Genomic DNA, 18,016 nt, shown 5'->3' on the forward strand with positions numbered 1-18,016 from the left:
CAAATGGTAAATGTTTTCTCTCATAGGAGGAAGCTAGAATAAAATAGAGGAAAGGAGGAGAGAAGGAGAGGATAACATAAAGAACCCATCAAATGAAAATTAATAGGCCAGTGAAAGGAAGCCAAATAGAGTAGAGGAAGGAGAATGGGGGAGAGGTGAGGGGGCTGAGAGGGTAGAGGGGGAAGGAAAAGGGGATCATGAACTGAAATCGATTTCCATGAGTGATTGAGTTTGTTAAGATGGACCCAACTACTATGCATCACTATAAAGCAAATTGCATGGAACTGGAAGGAGACCCTCATTGTTATACAAAATTACATATAAGAGGAAGTGAGGGGAAAGGGAAAAAAACAAGGGAGAGAAATGAATTACAGTAGATGGGGAAGAGAGAGAAGATGGGAGGGGAGGGGGGATAGTTGAGGATAGGAAAGGCAACAGAATACAACAGACAATAGTATGCCAATATGTAAAAAACGTGGATGTGTAACCGATGTGATTCTGCAATCTGTATATGGGGTAAAAATGGGAGTTCATAACCCACTTGAATCAAATGTATGAAATATGATATTTCAAGAACTATGTAATGTTTTGAACAACTAATAATAAAGAAATAAAAAAATAAAAAAAATTAAAATCCTCCTTAAAAAAAAAAAACACAATACCATCAGAATCGGGGAAAAGCAGTGTCAACACAGGGCATATGTGAGTGGGCTGGGGTTGTGAAATGGGCTTAAGAAGATAAAGACAGGATGTAGGGAGGAAAGTTCAATGACAAGGAAGGACAAAACAGCCTCTGGCAACAGGTACTAGGGGGAGGAGGCCAGGATGACAGGAGAATCTGCTAATTCAGTGTGGGCAATTCTCTTTCATGTGGATAGGAATTAGGAACATTGTCATTTTATTAATTATCCCTCACTCACTGAGGGATATTTTCTGCTCAATGATACAGTGACCAACTGTCCAGGTATCCCAGCAACTGTGGGGGTTCCTCACGGGTTCCTTAAGAGTCCTGTTTAGCACTTGTTATTTGGTTTTATTAATCAAACATTTTAAATTACTGCTCATTTTATGTGATGATGGTTTCCGTCATGGTTCATGTTTCCAAAGAGCTTTGTCCTTAAATCACATGTACAGTCACTGGATCAATAGCTTGTAGACTTTTCATTCTCAGGACATCTTTATATTCTTAATTGTTGAGGACTTCAAGAGTTTTCATTTATGTTGGCTATATCTAGTGTCATTTACTATATTAGAAATCAAAACTTAGAATTTTAAAAAGTACTTCTTTAATCCACTTAAAAACAATAAACTCATATATGTTAACATAAAAGCACATTTTAATTAAAAAACACTCCCTTCTAAAACAAAACAAAAAAAATTAGAAAAGTGCTCTTGATTTACATTTTGCAAAATGCATCCTCTGGCTCAATAGAGGGGAGCTGGATTCTCATATCTGCTTCTGTATTCCAAGTGTCATATAGAATCTGAAAAGCATCAGTCTTTTCTAGAGATTAGAATGAGATTTCAAAGTGTCAGTAACCACTCTACTGTCATGTATATCTAAAAATAACAAATAATGAAAAAATGTCAATAACTTGTGGATGTTACTATTTAGAGTTTTTACTTTAAAGCTCACAGCCTCCAGGGATCCCAAGATCTGTTTTGCAAACATTTGTTTGTCACTAAGCATCCACTTTAGTAGCCTGGAGAGAAATGCATTTGTCTAACTCCAAATTTAAACATTAAACTGTTTCTGGGGCTAATAAATAAGATCTTATTCACAAAACACAGGGTCATCCAAATCTTTCTCCCTGAAGTTCCCAGGACTGAAAAATGGCTAGAAGAAAAACCTATTTGAAAAATGGGTTTAAGGATCTGTGGAGAGCAGACTGTGTGCTGGAGAGTTACTCCATGAAAAGCAGTTTTCAGGCTGTGCCTAAACCTGAGTTACTTCATTTTGTAAAGCAGGTGTTTGCCATGAGCTATTTCATTTAAGTGCTGAGGTGGAATGATTCCACACCTTGTTTGTACAAATAAACAACTACCATCTGCCTGGTGCAACCTTAAGGAATAAACTAATACATTAATTGTGCTCATAAGAAAAACCACCCAAGAACTTATCAGATTAATCAGAATCACATGGATGCATGGGTGTATCAAACTCATGTGGGAAAAACCAGCCTCGGGAGCTCATTGAACATATCAACCACCCAGTGATGGAATTCCCTCCCTGGAGGCTCACAAGAGGAGGAGCACTCTGAGACTGGACAAGGTAGCACCCTGACCCCAACACCAAGTCACTTACCAGAAGCCTTGCCCAGGAAGATTGCCACAGAGATGAACCTCTAAATCTCTATTCTTGGCTTTAGCAGAGTGCGGTTTCTCCTGCCCATGACAACCACGCAAGTCAATCCAAGATGACATTTCATGCTGACACTCCAAACTGACACCCTGAAACTGCCACCATCAGGACCCTGGCCTAGAATAAGCTCCTGAGCTTTAAGGGCTCTGCCCCTCAGTGAGGTTTTTGGCTGCTTCCTAATCTTATCACCTACAGTGACTCTTTCTTCTGCCTTTGCTCTCAGTTCAGCCTCCTGAACCCCTGTGGCTGCCTTAACCCTTTCCTAGCCTTTCCGTAATCTGCATATACATGTAAACATGTTTGTGTAAAGTGTGATAAGTGTTACAAATATTAGAAATTAAGATTGGAATAAAAGAACCTATGATTGCCTGGCTTATGGCTACCAGGTGACCCAAAAGTATTCAGTGAATGGCCACTGAAGAAAGTAATGTAGTCTATGAATTTATTGTTATTCAATAAATTCTAACATTGTGGAAAGATACAAATGTTTGGTCTATGTTAATGATACAGCACTCTCACAACAGGATCTGAGTAACAGCCCCAGACTACAGGATTCAGAAGACCTAAATAAAGAAATCCAAATGATAAAACTTGCATGGAGACTCCATAACTAAGTGGTAGATTGAGCCTACATGGAGTCTCCCTTAGGAAATTAATCATCTTTAAAATCCAATGACTCAAATATTAGATAGTTGGGATGATCATAGATCACGTAGTCCCCTGAAACTTAGGATCAATCTCGAATTCTACTTTCCCCTCAGCCCTTACACTTAATCACCAAATCCAACTCTTAAGTATTTCTTATCTCTTCTTCTAACATTGATTTAGGCCCTTCCCATTTCTGAACCAAATTTTTGCAAGAGCCCACACATTTAAATGCCTGGCTTTGATCTCTCAAACATGTTCTTCTCAGTATCCTCAGAGTTTTCTCTCTTGCACACACATCTGCATAAGTTGGTTTCCTTCAAACCTTCCCATAGCTCCTCATTGCCAACAGGTCGACTCCAAGTGCGACAATGAAAAGGACATGGGTTTTGACATCAGAGAGAAGTGGATGAACTCTAACTTGATTTGGGACCTCAGGGGTATTGGTATCTGAGTTTCCTCCATGAGGTGCATGGTATACTAAGAGATGCACACAATTTTAATTGGTGGAGAATGGGAAGTGGGAGAAAGTTACTGAGGGCACCTAGGAAGGACATCTAAGCCTAATTGAAGGAGGAATAAAAGCATTTTGGGGACAGTGTTATCTAACTGAAGATCTGAAAAGGAGGAGTTTCTTGTTGGGTTTCTTTTTTTTTTTTAATAATGAGAACGTGAGTGAGAGGAGATGGTAGGAGCAGAGCAGAGATTCTGGGCAGAAGCAGAGGGAAAAATATACTACTTAATATTCAACTCCGAGGAACAATGCCTTTGTTTATTTTTTAATAAAAGTAGCATATTCAAGGACTGAAAATGTGTGAGACAGGGTGTGGTGTGACACAGAAATAGAGATATAAACAGGTGGTCAGTAAAAATGGCATTATAAAATCTGTTAAGGAGCACAGGTTTGACTTTGACAGTAAATGGAGGCCAAGTTAGACTTTTAAGCTGTGAAGAAACATGGAGTATGTACTATAAAATCTTCACCCGGGCTTAACTGCTGAGAAGTCCTAATGAGGGTCAAGTGAGAAGTAGCTGCTGGAAATGGAGGCCTGAATAAGGGTGATGATGATGAAGACAGAAAAGAAAACCAACAAAAGAATCAACGAATTTGAGAACTTTCCGGGAGGCATCCTTCATCGTAGTACTCAGCAGCTGGTTGGATGTGGGCAGAGGAAGGGCAAAGAATCAAAGCAGCATAGATTTCTGATTTTAGCCATAAGGTAGCTCATGACCTCTTATTGGTCTAGGGGATATGAGAGAAGAAAGAGGTTTGGGGCAGGAAGTTGTCAAGTTGAATTCCGGAGGACAGCTTGAGTTGACTGGAAGAACCAAGGTGGGACTGCTCAGGGGGTAGTTATATCATCAGGTCCAGGGGCAGCAGGAAGACCTGGACTAACAAGGAAGACTTGGTCATCCTCAGCAGATTGTGTGCTCTAAAGCCAGGGTGCAGAAAAGGAGCAGACAAGAGGGCTGCAAGCCCACAGGGGAACTTTCATCATTTGCAAAATGGCAAACACAGTTTTCCAGAACTGGAGAATTACATGAGTTAAATACAGGGGAGTAGCAGAATGCCTGGCTCAAAATACAGGTTCAATAAATATTTACAGAAAGAATAAATGAATAATTGAATACGAGCATATACCTAACTGCTGCTGTTTGTTTGTGTGCTGGAAGTTTGATCCCCAGTGTCACGGTGTTGAGGTGGGAAAACTTTGAGGGGTGGAGCCTAACAGAATGTACTTAGGACTGTCCTCACCCCTCTCTCACGAATGGAGTAATATTGCATTGCAGGAGTGGGTCAGGTTGTGTAGGAGTGGGTAGTTCTCTTTGAAATGGCTTGCTATAAATGAGTTGAGAACCTTCCCAGAATACCTGTTCTGCACATGCCACTTGTTACTCTCCTGTACACTCTTGTCTTTGTGGTCCCACCTACCATGAGGCTCTCACCATGGTCAAGCAGATGCTGTTACCATGCTCTTGAACCTCCCAAACTGTGAGCTAAAGAAACTACTTTTTTAAAAAAATATATTTTTAGATGTAGATGGACACAATACTTCATTGTTTATTTTTTTATGTGGTGCTGAGGATCGAATCCAGTGCCTCACACGTGCCAGGCAAACACTTTACCACTGAGCCACAACCCCAGCCCCAAGAAAGCACTTTTCTTTATGAAGTACTTACCCTCAAGTATTTTATTATAGCAACTCAAAATGGGCAAAGATAGCAACTTTCTATTTTACTTTGAAACACTATGAAAAGTCAAAGTGAGTTCACCATCTCAGAGAAAACCTTATGAAGAAAATGCATACAAAGACAACTGCTTATATCAGCAGAGCCATGACTCTTAGGGGACAAGGCCTTTTGATTTTTCTTATATTGGAAAATCACATTAATTAGTACCGGGTCAGCTATTTAAACTGACCTCTGTTTGATCTTGACATTTACAAGCAAAAGGAAGCCTTTAGTTATGTAACACTCCAGCAGTCCACACATCCAGCCTGTGACAACAGTAACAACAGAAGCTGATTTGTCACTGTGCCTAACTCTGAATCAACACATCATTTCAGCAGCTTGTATTTTTTCCCTTTCATTCTCCAATTTATGCCCAACAACCCCAGTAATGGGGGTGGGGTGGAATTAACATCTGCTAAGATAGGAAGTTGTTGGTTTTTTAATTAAAGAGGGAACTCCTGCTTTAAAATCAATTGGAACTCTAACAGAATTCTTTAATGAAGTTCCTGATAACTAAGTTTCATGGTGACAAAGAGATCCATTCCAGGTCAAACAGTATGCTTGTGATTTTATGGCATTAAAGTAGAGTTCAAACTAGATGAGAAAACAAAAACTTATTCACAAAACCTCATGATTTCAGATTGGCATATCAAGCATAATTTCGGAGCGTCTGCAGAAATGAATACTCCTACCAAGGGCACATTACTTACTTCAAACAAACTGACATCAAGGGAGCCACTGTTGCGTTTGAACAATAAAGAGGAACCAGAACATTTTTGGGGCAATCTCAGAATGCATCTAATCATTTTTTTTTTTGCCACTCAGTACACATTTCTCCTATTCTTAAAATTAAAGAAAAAATACAGCCAACACTAAAATGTCCTCAAAGGAAAATATTGAGACTTTATCCTCATTATTTGAAATGATTAATAATTTCTTGGTTATCAGAATCAAACAATATATAGTTTTTTGTTTGTTTGTTTTTGGGGGGATGGGGGAGCCTTTTGTTTGTTTCTGGCTCAGGCATTATAACTTTATTTTATTTATAACTCCCAGGAGAAAGCAAGCTGTCAGAAACCTCCCTTTTCCGTTACTGTGATCTGTTTTCTTCCATCCTACCAGCTGCTACTTGGGCTTTATTTCTTTGCTTATAGCATTCTCTTGTTACATTAGGGCCAAAGCAATTCTAAGGAGAAAAGCCTCAACTTCTTTAAAAACCTCATATTGAAGACAAAACCTTGTCCCAAGAACCTGGAGCTAACTTGGGGCAATAGCTTGGCCTTGGCTTTCCTTGCTTAATTTGAAAAACCATAGGAATAACACACACACACACACACACACACACACACACACCACACACACACACACACACACACACACACACCTCCAATTACCATTTTCTAAAAGCCGAACTCAATGGTTATTCTCCATAACTAAACTTCTCAGTAGAATTTAAGATTCAGCATTGTCCTCAATGAATTCTTGTTAAAGGAATGAGCACTATCCAAAATAGACCAACAAAACTAACAAAAACCCCTAGCTAAATGTGGCTTGGTCTTGACTATGAACAGCCACTGGCCCCCCAAACTGGGTTCATGCAATAAGCCAGAATGAGTCTGTAGGGGAGCTGCATGTGGAGGAGCCAGTCAGAAAAGACACAAGTGTGTGTGTGTGTGTGTGTGCATATATATATAGACACAAGAACTATATGTGTGTGTGTGTGTGTGTGTGTGTGTGTGTGTGTGTGCATCATACTTCCTACATCTTTTGTATATTCAAAGGGCATCCAGTTTCTAATGGATCTTTACAGGGCATTGTCATTGTTTCAGGGATTGGAGAACTGAGAAACCAAATGAAGAAGACCTCTTTTCATTTGCCTCAGTTTGAGATGCTAAAACAAATACACCCCATATTTTTCTCTTTTGTATGTAGTGTCCAAGCCTCTTCTTAGGCACCAACCTGATGACTGAGGCTACCAATCAACAATACCTGCCAACATCACAATAAGACCAGTGGAATGGAATTAAGAGTTCAGGGATAAATCAATGCATCTATGACAAACTTATTTATTCATTCATTCATTCATTCATGCATTCATTCTGTCAACAGGGTCAGGATCATGAAAGAATTCTTTCATCAGCAAGTGATTATGAGAAAACTGGATATCTACATCCAAAACATCAAGTTTACCAGGACAAAGCACTATGTACAATAGCATGGTCACAGGGTGGGATAAGAAAGGCAACCCTCTCTTATATAAGAATAAGGAATTCTTATTTACAAATAAAAGGGTTCAGTAATATATAAGAATCAAGGTTTCCAGAAAACCCTTTGAAAAGGGCTGCAGTTGCCCCTCTGGGTCTTTCTTGCCTTACCTCTTCTTCCCCATGCTGCCTGAAATGTAAATAAGAAGCCTATAGCTGCAGAGTCATCTGGGACCTTCAGGATGGATGGAAGCCCTGTTTGTGAACACAAAAGAAGCAGAGCCCCGGCCTTTGAGGGTTGAGAAACCACCACTCCTATTCTGTTAGTTTTGTTGGTTTATTTTGGATAGTGCTCATTCCTTTAACAATCTGTGTCCAGACTGACTTTATAAGAGTGGAAATTCAACACCTACCTCTTTAGGTCAATTTTATTTGAATTGTCTGTTTTATGACCCCAAACCTAATGCTCACTTATTATATCACTCCTTTGAGCTATGAAGCACAAAACAAAGGTCACAAGGATCCTCTGCCCAAAGCGTTAGCTCTGGTGCTTAAATTAAGTGGGATCTTGTTAGAAATACAAATTCTTCATCTCTACCCCAGATCCTCTGTATCAGGAAACCTGGGAATGTGTGTGTGGGGGGGAACTGGGGGTATGGGGGTACACAAACTACCTAACAAGGCCTCCACATTCCAGTCCGGAAACCAAGGGAAATTCTTCCTGTCCAGTGTTACAGTGTAGGAAACTTCTTGTGTCTCTATGGCCTATGACCACATACTCTTAATAATTGGGGCTTTGAATTTTAAAAATACTCGGGTACCTATATCAGGTTCACCATACTAACTATATGACCTAATAGAACCTTCCATAGGGTTATTATGTGGATCAAATGAAACACAGTGCCTGGAACACTGTAGATGCTTAATAAATGTTAATTCCTCCCCTCACTATCCACCATTTCTAATGTGTTTATAGGGCTCCGTTTCTAGGGATGCATTCCTGTATGATGTGAGTTAGACACTCCCCTCACTCCATTCTCTGTTGCGTCTGTTGTTATTTAAGACAGGGGAGAACCTTGGGCAGAAAAAGAGAAAGGGGGAATAATTTTCTTTGCATATCACCTAACTGGTCTTATAAGCCACTGAGTGAAGACATAGGAATACCCTGTCACTAGTTTTGTTTGGGGGTTTAGCTTTGAATAGCTCAGATTAAAAATCTTAATTCCAAATTGTTCTGATCTCATATTTTTTTTATTTTGACAATAATGACATGACTGCAGAGAAATAAAGAATAATTAACTAGAGTAAAGCCCAACAAAGTTGTTCAGTGTGTGATTGCACCAGAGGAAATGGTGCAATATCCTTATTTTTCATTATTTCTGTATTTTTTTTTCTTTTTCATAGTGAGCTATTATGTTTTGGATGTAAGGTGTCCCCCAAAAGCTCGAGTGTGAGACAATGCAAGAAGGTTCATAGAAGAAATGATTGGGTTGTGAGAGCCTAAACCCAATCAGCGAATTAATCCCCTGATAGGAATTAACTGAGCAGTAACTGAAGGCTGGCAGGGTGTGGATGGAAGATGTGGATATTGAGGCCTTGGCTTTGGGGGTATATATTTGTATCTGGTAAGTGGAGACCTCTCTCTCTGTTTTCTGATTATCATATGAGCTGCTTCCTTCTGCCACGCCACTCTTTCACCATGATGTCCTTACCTCGAGCCCTGAGGAATGAATGGAGCCTGCTGTCTATGGATTGAGACCTCTAAAACCATGAACACTTAAATAAACTTTTCATCCTCTACAATTTGTTCTGGTCGGATCTTTTAGTCACAGCAGTGAAAACTCACTAAAATATGAGCCAAGAGAGACCTCGAAAACTGAGGCCCAGGACTGATTGATGCTTAATGTGGACAACACCCAGGTGTCTCTACCTTCTATTCTGAGTTAATTCTAATTCTTCTCTGAGAGGCAAAGCCAGGAGGTAGAGATTGGCCATTAATGAAATTTACTCTTTCCTCAAAGGCAAGATCCACTGGCTGATAATACTGCGAGCTACCACTCCTTTGTTCCCATATAAACCTTTGTTCTTGTTATTTATTCTGCTCTTCAAAAATCCCTTCCAGCCCACCAAGCCAGCCCATCTGACCAGCACTCAGTCTCATGACTAACAGTGAAAGCCAGCTAGCAGTCCCAACATCCTTATAACAAATCTTAAATACGTGACATTTAAAAGAGCCTTAACATATAAAGTAGGTGAAATTATTCCTTCAAACACACACACACACACACACACACACACACACACACACACACACACACGGCAATCTTTGTCTTTAATGATAAAGAAAATCTCTCTTTGTGCAATTACTGAGTCGCACAGCCTAGTAGGAACACAGTGGCACCCAGTGGACAAATGTTTGATTGAGACAGATGCCCATTCTGTTCCATTCTGAAATATCCTGAAGAACATCCTTGAGAAAGGTCAGTTGCACCCCTGTCCCTGTCCCTATCCTTCTCTCACCTAATTAAAAAAAAAATAAGTTTTAAAATCGGGCACATGGGGGCTGCTATTAGTTTTTATCTTTTCAAGGATAAGACAAGTCTAAAACACTGGAGAGAGCAAAATATTCTCAGGATTAAATCTTTGGAGAACAGTGTCTGATTTAATTGACCTGTTTTGAAATAGCCAAATCTAATAAAATGTTCAACTTAATTAAAAATGTAATATTGAAAATGCTGTAATGTACCGTTACACATCATACTCTCCTTTTTCTCAAACCATTGCCAAATTTCAATTAAATTTACTTGGCTATGCAAATCTGACAACTTCAAGAACCATGCTTTAGGACATTAACATACATGGACCCTACAACTTAATGCTATTGCACAGTTCATCTTGGAGTCATAAAAGCAGCTCATGTTACTCTCCATCTCCTCCAATCATTCTGTTGTCTGTGAGCTACTTGGATAGAGAAGCTCTGGCTTTTGTCTTTCTTCCTCAAACACCTAATCAACTCCTCACTTATGGTAGAAACAAAGAAGCTGAGTGAAATCCAGTTTTATTTATTTAATCTGCTAAACACTGAAAAAATGAATATATCTAATTATTTGGTGTTACATAAAGAGATCATCCAGTGAAGAATCTTAAATATTAGGGGCTATTTTTAGTTAATAAAAATATTTTTAATGAACAAAGTACAAGTGTTCTTTTATAAGTAAATTGAATTTTACTTATTTAAATGACAAATCAAATATAAAATCAACATATATCTTAGGGCAGGAATAATCTCTTTTAGTAAGCTAAAATTCTTCCTGATTTGCAGGCTCTGAAATTCTTAGGTTTTTTTTTTTTTTTTTGAGGGGGAGTGCTTTGAAATGGTACCTCATATTCATCATTATTTTCTTTATAATTCATAATTTTGCCACAGTTTGAGGTTTGCTTTTATTTGTTTTAGAGGAAACCCCAAGTCCCCTGGTGAGCCACTTGCACAGTAAATATTAAACAAAAGCCAAAGTAAGGGATATAACTTTTTTGTAAGTTGGAAAAAAATGGAGACAATTTGTGTATTGACACATAATGACTATATTACATATTAATTATACATTTTTTTCTCATAAGTGCCTCTTTCCCCAAATTTCTGGAAAAAACATTTTTATGAAATTCTGATACAGTAAGATTTTAGTGTACAAATAATACCTTTGTTTCTTAAAAAAAAACAAATTTTTTTTTCAAATTTCTAAAATAGTCTCACCCAAATGTATCAATTCATGAGAAATTAATATGTATTTCTAACGTTTCAAGGTCTCTTCTGTCCTTGATCCTCCACTGACTGGAACTGAGAATGAGCATTGGCCCCCATGCCCACAGGAGTGACCCAGTGTCAGGGAGATTTGCTCCCAGAGGCCAAGACCCTACTGTGGGGAAAAGCCATCCACAACAGCAGTACATGTTGCACTGTACTGCTTGCAAAGTGTAATCTTATTGGGAAACAGTCCGGTCCCTGGTGGGAGCTCTTTTGATACCAAATCTGAAATCAAGGACCTGTCACACATGAAAGCACCCACCTACAGAGTGTCCACGTCACCTGCACAGGCCAGGCTCCACTTATGACCTGTATTGCGTCTGTGGATTTCAAAAACTCTAGAGGAAAGTCAATATTTGAAAAGCTCTCTTCCAAGTAAGCTTTCTTTACATAATTCAAGAAAATTATTCTGTGTGGCTTCCATAGGTTTTATTTCATTTTGGGACTTATCTGTTTATAATGCAAATAGGCCTTGCTTATTCAAGAAAACCACATGCTTAAGGAAGTCCTGACCAACTCATGGCCTGTAGTGAATAAAAATCAAATAAGATATAAGTGTGAAAAAGTGTTAAAGGCTGAAAAGTAAAAGGTCAAAATAAGTACTGAATGAAACTCTGTGCATGTGCTTGTGTGTGTGCGTGAGAGGGGGTCAATGGGACAGCAATTAAAATGTGTTAAATTTACACTGCTATACTGCACACTGAGGAACATATATTTCCAGTTCCCCCAACAGGTATTACCTGTTCCGATAAGGTTTTAGTCTTTTCTTCTGCTTCCTTTAGGCAAAGTTCCAAGGTCTCAAGTTGGGCCAAAGTCAACGCCATCTGTCCAGTGTCCAGCGACTCTCTCTTTAAAACAATAATTGAGTATTACTTTTGACAGGAGTAGTTCCTGAGCACACCTTGAACTGTTTTGTGGACTAAGGATAGGCTTAATAAACTCACACAGATCTTCCCCTTAACAAAGTGCTAAAACGGCAAAACCTTATAAAAACAATAGTCTTGTACATCAATTTACAGACTAAAGGCAGAATAAAAATTACATAATAATTTTTATTCTAACTTGCTAAAACTAACAAACAGTTTTAGCAAGTTAGAATAAGATGACTCATGTTGGAATTTAACTAATCCACAACTTTTGTTCTAACTTCAAGAGATTGGGGTCAAATTGTCATATTCCTAATGGGAGATGTCACCAAAATACCTGTGTGTTTCATTTTTACCTTTCAGAGGTAAAGAATCATTGAAACTCAGAGAAGCCCTTGTTCCCTCTCATCTTCACCTTCTTATCACAATTTATTAAAGCAAAGACACCACATTTTAGAGTCTTATCATTCTTCCTCAGAGCATGATTAATACAACTCAAATCAGCATATATGTAGACCTTGCCTCTCAAAATTATTCCAAAGTTACTTTTACTAAGCTGCAGGCAAAGTATGTAAAATTGGTATGGAAGTAGTAACAACCTCCATTGATATGAGAGCACTTCTAAGTACTCTCTGGCTAATGTGACAATTAATATTTACAGAGCAATATGAAAACTTAGAAAGGAAAACCTCATACGCCTTAGCATTATGACCTTCCCATAGCCTCCTGGGTGTGTTCTCCTTCCTGGTGAATGCTCCTGCTGGCACAGCTGCCTCTGATTAACCCCATAAAGAATGAACAGTACTCCTATTTTAAAGATCTCCCAGTTGCTTTGTTTTTCCCTTTGGTTTATGACACGACCGATTTTACACATGTGTGCATTTCCTGGTGATACAATAGAGCCATCTGGTGGTACATGGACCAGCTATAAAAATAAAGCATTCATACAGTTCCTATAGTTGTTCACATTGTATGTTGAATCTTGTGTCTCTGACACTGCCCTCTGAAATAAATGGAACTCCATGGGATGAGGGGCATAGACAGTTGCTGAGACCAACAATGGACCCCTAAGTCAAGCTCTGTCATATACAGCTGCATAATTACCCCCAAAGGTTTGTCTTTATGGGATGAGCATTTTGGGCTGGAATGGTGACACTAAGAATTAAGTGAACCAATGATCTTCTTTATTCCGGGATGATTCAAGTAATTTAAGACAGGGTCTAAAAATTCCTCTGAAACAAGTCTTAAAATGAAGTGTGGTTTATTTCTACTTGGAGATAAATATATGCCATAAAACATTTTATGCAGAAAGGGAAAATTGTCAAAAGGTTAAGTCATTTCAAAAGATTGGGAATTCCTGATCTGGACTGCTATTTCCAGGGAGAATCTATTTGTCTGATGTTTGAACTCAAGAAGAAATTTTAAAAATCAGTACGAACAAAATCCGGCGAGAAACTTCTAGGCCTATTTCTCCAAACACCCAAAATTTCCCCAGCCAAGAAAGACAACCATTTCCAGTAAGACAAAAACATTGTAAATGCAAAGCCAAATGAAACAGGTTTAATATAATGGACTGTTGTTAAATAACATAGGAGTCTTTTTTTTTAAAGAGAGAGAGAGAGAGAGAGAGAGAGAATTTTAATATTTATTTATCTTTTTAGTTATCAGCGGACACAACATCTTTATTTGTACGTGGTGCTGAGGATGGAACCCAGGCCGCACGCATGCCAGGCCAGCGCGCTACCACTTGAGCCACATCCCCAGCCCAGGACTCTTTTTTTTATTCCAATTTGTTATACATGACAGCAGAATGCATTTAAATTTATACTACACATATAGAGCACAATTTTTCATGTCTCCAGTTGTATACAAAGTAGAGTCATACCATTTGTGTCTTCATACATGTACTTAGGGTAATGATGTCCATCTCATTCCACCATCTTTCCTACCTCTATGTTCCCTCCCTTCCCCTTCATTCCTTTTGCCCTATCTAAAGTTCCTCCATTCCTCCCATGCTCCCTGCCCTCCACATTATGGATCAGCATCCTCATATCAGAGAAAATATTCAGCATTTGTTTTTTGGGGATTGGCTTACTTCACTTAGCATAATATGCTCCAATTCCATCCATTTACTTGCAAATCCCATGATTTCATTCTCTTTTAATGCTGAGTAATATTCCATTATGTATATATACAGTTTCTTTATTCATTCATCTACTGAAGGTTGGTTCCACAATTTTAACATAGGACTTCTTATATAGGTAAATTTAGGAGATTGTCATGTGTTAGAGACCTGAGCAAACTCTTAATACAGCCTGTCTTCTGCACTTTCACCCCAGATGCAAGCTCTCCCTGCCAGCTCTAAGGCTATCCCTCCTCCCTGCTTTTTAGGACTATCCAGTGCTGCTTCCCCACTTTCTTAAGAGAAAGTTCTTATATAAGGATAAGTACTTTTCAATAGGAGGAAACCCCAATAAGCCAAGATATCAAAATTAAATCAAGAAGAACTTTAGAAATAAGTAAAACATGGAGTTAGATGTGTGGTTTCAAAGACCCCCAAAAAAGTTAGGTCCCATTTTGGATGCTACAAGTGGCAGAAGAATAGACAGATAGGAATTCTACCATTAATATAATGCTGCTTCCAGGTATATGTTGATGCAATTTGTCTTAATGATAAAAATAAACATTCTCTTAGTGGTAAAGCAATGTATGAGTGAATTATATTAATTAATAGTCCTCCATGACATCAAAATGCTGAAAATACAGGAGACATCAGAGTTTGGGGATTCAGCAACTTAACAATTCCCAGTTTTAATTCCTATTTTCCCCACTTTTTTTTTATTGATGCATTATGGTTGTACATATTGATGGGATCCGTTGTTACCTACTTGTAACATGTACACAATGGAATACTTAATTACTATTTTTTGTCTTAAAATTTTCTATGTGTCAATGCAATAATATAAATACATGTAACTAACAGGATGAAATTAACTCTAAATAATATTAAAAATTTAACAAACTAAAGACTCTAGACACTGTAATGAATGTGTGTTTGCGTTTATAGCTTACTAACTGAACAGATCTTACATGAAATTATAAGAGTGGTCTTCCTTTTGACTAAAAAAGATTTCCCACTTGAGAAGTTAGGGGAAAATTTACATTTTCTCAAACCTATCCTAGTACTTCTCATTATTCCCTTCCTTGCTTTTAAGCCTCTATTTCTTTGTCCTCAGGTGACTTCCTTCTTCTTCCTCCTATCCTTGTGAACCAGTTCAAGGTCTCCATGATCTAACTGCATTTTCCATACCTAGAATAGCTCCTGTGTGCAGAGGCCAGATGGGTCCTTGCAGAACATTTTATAGGAGCCCAATAAATAATTGTTGATTGATTGAAGGGTCAAAAGTCAAGGCAGGGTGGTTGCATCAGAAGGAACCGTCCTTCATGCTGAGAAGCTGAAACAGTGACTTCATTGTGCAAAACTTTCCATGTATCCAGCCTGGGACACTGACAGGGATCAGAGCTCCAGGGAAATCCTGCTTGCCAGAGACAGGGGCCAGGCAGCACAGCAGAGGGTGAGGAGATGGCCACAAGCTTGGGAGATAATAGGGTTGTTCTAACAATTGAATGTTAATCAATCAAGTAAAGTGGGAAGATACTTCAACAGATGAAGTGTTCAATAGATGTTAGTAATTCCATTATGCCAACTCCTTTAAAGAGAATTAGATATTTAAACGTTCTAGCTTATTGTAAAACAGAATATCCATAGGGACACGGAGTGTGTGACATCAAGTGACCAAAAAACATTGGGAAATTCAGTCAAGTATGTAATTAAGAGAAAAGCAAATGTAGTAAATATGTGCGTGTGCAATTATTTAAGAACAAGACTGTGAAATAAAAGTATGATTACAACAAAGTCCACCTTTGTAGAGGAACATTTCAAAAGAGGTCAGTTTTAGAGAACTAATGTCTCAAACAATCGGAGGCCCCTAATATGCCAGGGTCTCAGAAGCAGTCCCTCCTCAGAGGTGCAGTAACTTCCTGCTATATAAAATGTGCTTTCAACACAATTTTCAGTGCTTGGGCTTCCTGTTTGATATCTCATCTGCTCATTATTGCTGTGCACTTCTCATTCCCCCTGCTTGACAGAAACCCATGTGCCTAGACTTCCTTACCCTTCTGCAACCCGCTTATATTTCTCGTGAAGATTCAAGTCTTTCCCCAGTTGATCATCATCTGCTCTACCTGCCCCCCATGCCTCAGCCCCTTATGCTGGGCAGATTTATGTCATCCTTCCCCTTTCATCTTTCATGATCAGAATTCACTGCATGGGGGAAATTTCATCACTCTCATAAGCTTTCATGCTTAGCTTTTTAAATAGTTTCCTAGTCTCTTTCTATGTAGGCAAAAACTTAAAAAACTTAATTTTCCTGGTTAAAAAAAAAAGCATTCCTCTGTGTTTGGGGTTACCTTAAAAGCTACCCAATAAAGTGTTCAAGTTTGAATACAAAACAAACTATCACTAGAGGTTGTAGAGAATGTCCATCAATGTGACTGGGCAGAAGATAGCCATGGGAGGATGCCAGTGAGCACTAAGGAGCACCCTGCTTGTTGTGTGGAGGGCCATGTTCTGGATCTGACTTGATTCTAAGTAACCATGTGACTTTGGATCAGCTACTTTATTTGTCTGGGTCTCAGCGTTTTCACCTCTCAACAAAGAATATATTTTCTAGTGGTGAATCAGATGGCTATACTAATTGAGAGCTGAGGAGAGTTAAATGAGGGACCATTCCCAAAGGTGTGGGTATTGTTAAAGGCATCAACAAAAGATAGTTAGGCACCTTCTGGAAGTGCAGGTGCCCTTTGCCTTACTTTGACCTGAAGAAGCTGGGGAACGGGAGCATCACTGATGGACCCAGAGGGAGAGCTGGAGGAGGGGAATACAGCCACTACCAGTTGTGCCCAAGCAGTGGGATAAATAGCCCCACCTTCTCTCTTCTTACCCACCATTCTCCTGCCTGGGCTAAACCTTGGGCTGAACGCAGTGAGAAGCCAAAGGGCAAAAGAACCTGAATAAAAGGTGCAGAGACACTAGCTTTTCCTGAGAAGAGCAGAGAGGAGGAAGGGTGGAGAGTGGGTAGGAGATAGGGGAAAAGGAAACCTCAGCCCAACGTGGGTTAATCCTACTGGTGGTTCCCAAATGCCAGCCCAGAGAGCAGTGTTGGTTTGTGATAACATTTTCAATGGTCAGGACAAAAATAAGATTTGAAAGACAATATTGTGAATTCTTCACGAAGCAAAACCTATTTCATTTAGAAGACAGTTCTTTATTCTGAGATTATGATCGGTCTACTTTTTTTTCTTTTTTCTTTTTTGGTGTTAAGAGGATTTTTCTTTAATAAATGATGATGGTAGTATATGGAAACCCCTGTGTTTTGTTGGTTTTTGAGAGACGGGAAATGAAAAGTTGGCAGTCCTATGAGACCTAACCCTGATAATTTTGGAGTGAAAAGTTTTACTGGTTTACAAAATCTAAAGAATAATCCCCACCTCAATTTAAGTGATCTCTGTTAATTATAACATGATTATCAGGTGTCATTTCCTGAACTGTGGCCCTTGAATTTCTCTGGACCTAGTCCAAGGTGGTCCTATACTGTCAATCAAGTTGTCTGCCTTAGCAAGAGTCCAGGATACTATTTTTCTAGGGGAGAAAAAAAGTACATTGTTAAGGGGCAGCCTTTATTTAATCCTGCAAAAAAACTTGACTATTTTTTTCATTCTGTTGCATCACCCATAGATGAAAGAAGTTTTGGAAAGGAATTATTGACTCAGGTTTTAATTTATAAAAACTTTGTTGTCATAGAAGTTGACATGACTGTGTGACATTCGATCGCTTCAGAAATGC

The 18,016-nt window shown here is 38.8% G+C and overlaps 1 protein-coding gene across 1 annotated transcript in view; it reads right to left on the reverse strand.

Moving 5' to 3' along the window:
* Positions 1–18,016, reverse strand: part of Ccdc192 (coiled-coil domain containing 192) — a 198,833-nt gene that overhangs the window by 161,621 nt on the left and 19,196 nt on the right. Inside the window, exon 3 of the mRNA XM_078048043.1 lies at positions 11,986–12,093. Within this exon, the coding sequence (XP_077904169.1) occupies positions 11,986–12,093 (108 nt within the window). The remainder of the gene's footprint in view (positions 1–11,985; positions 12,094–18,016) is intronic.

The sequence above is a fragment of the Ictidomys tridecemlineatus genome, chromosome 1 (genome assembly GCF_052094955.1).
Source record: "Ictidomys tridecemlineatus isolate mIctTri1 chromosome 1, mIctTri1.hap1, whole genome shotgun sequence".
NCBI classification, from domain to species: Eukaryota; Metazoa; Chordata; class Mammalia; order Rodentia; family Sciuridae; genus Ictidomys; species Ictidomys tridecemlineatus.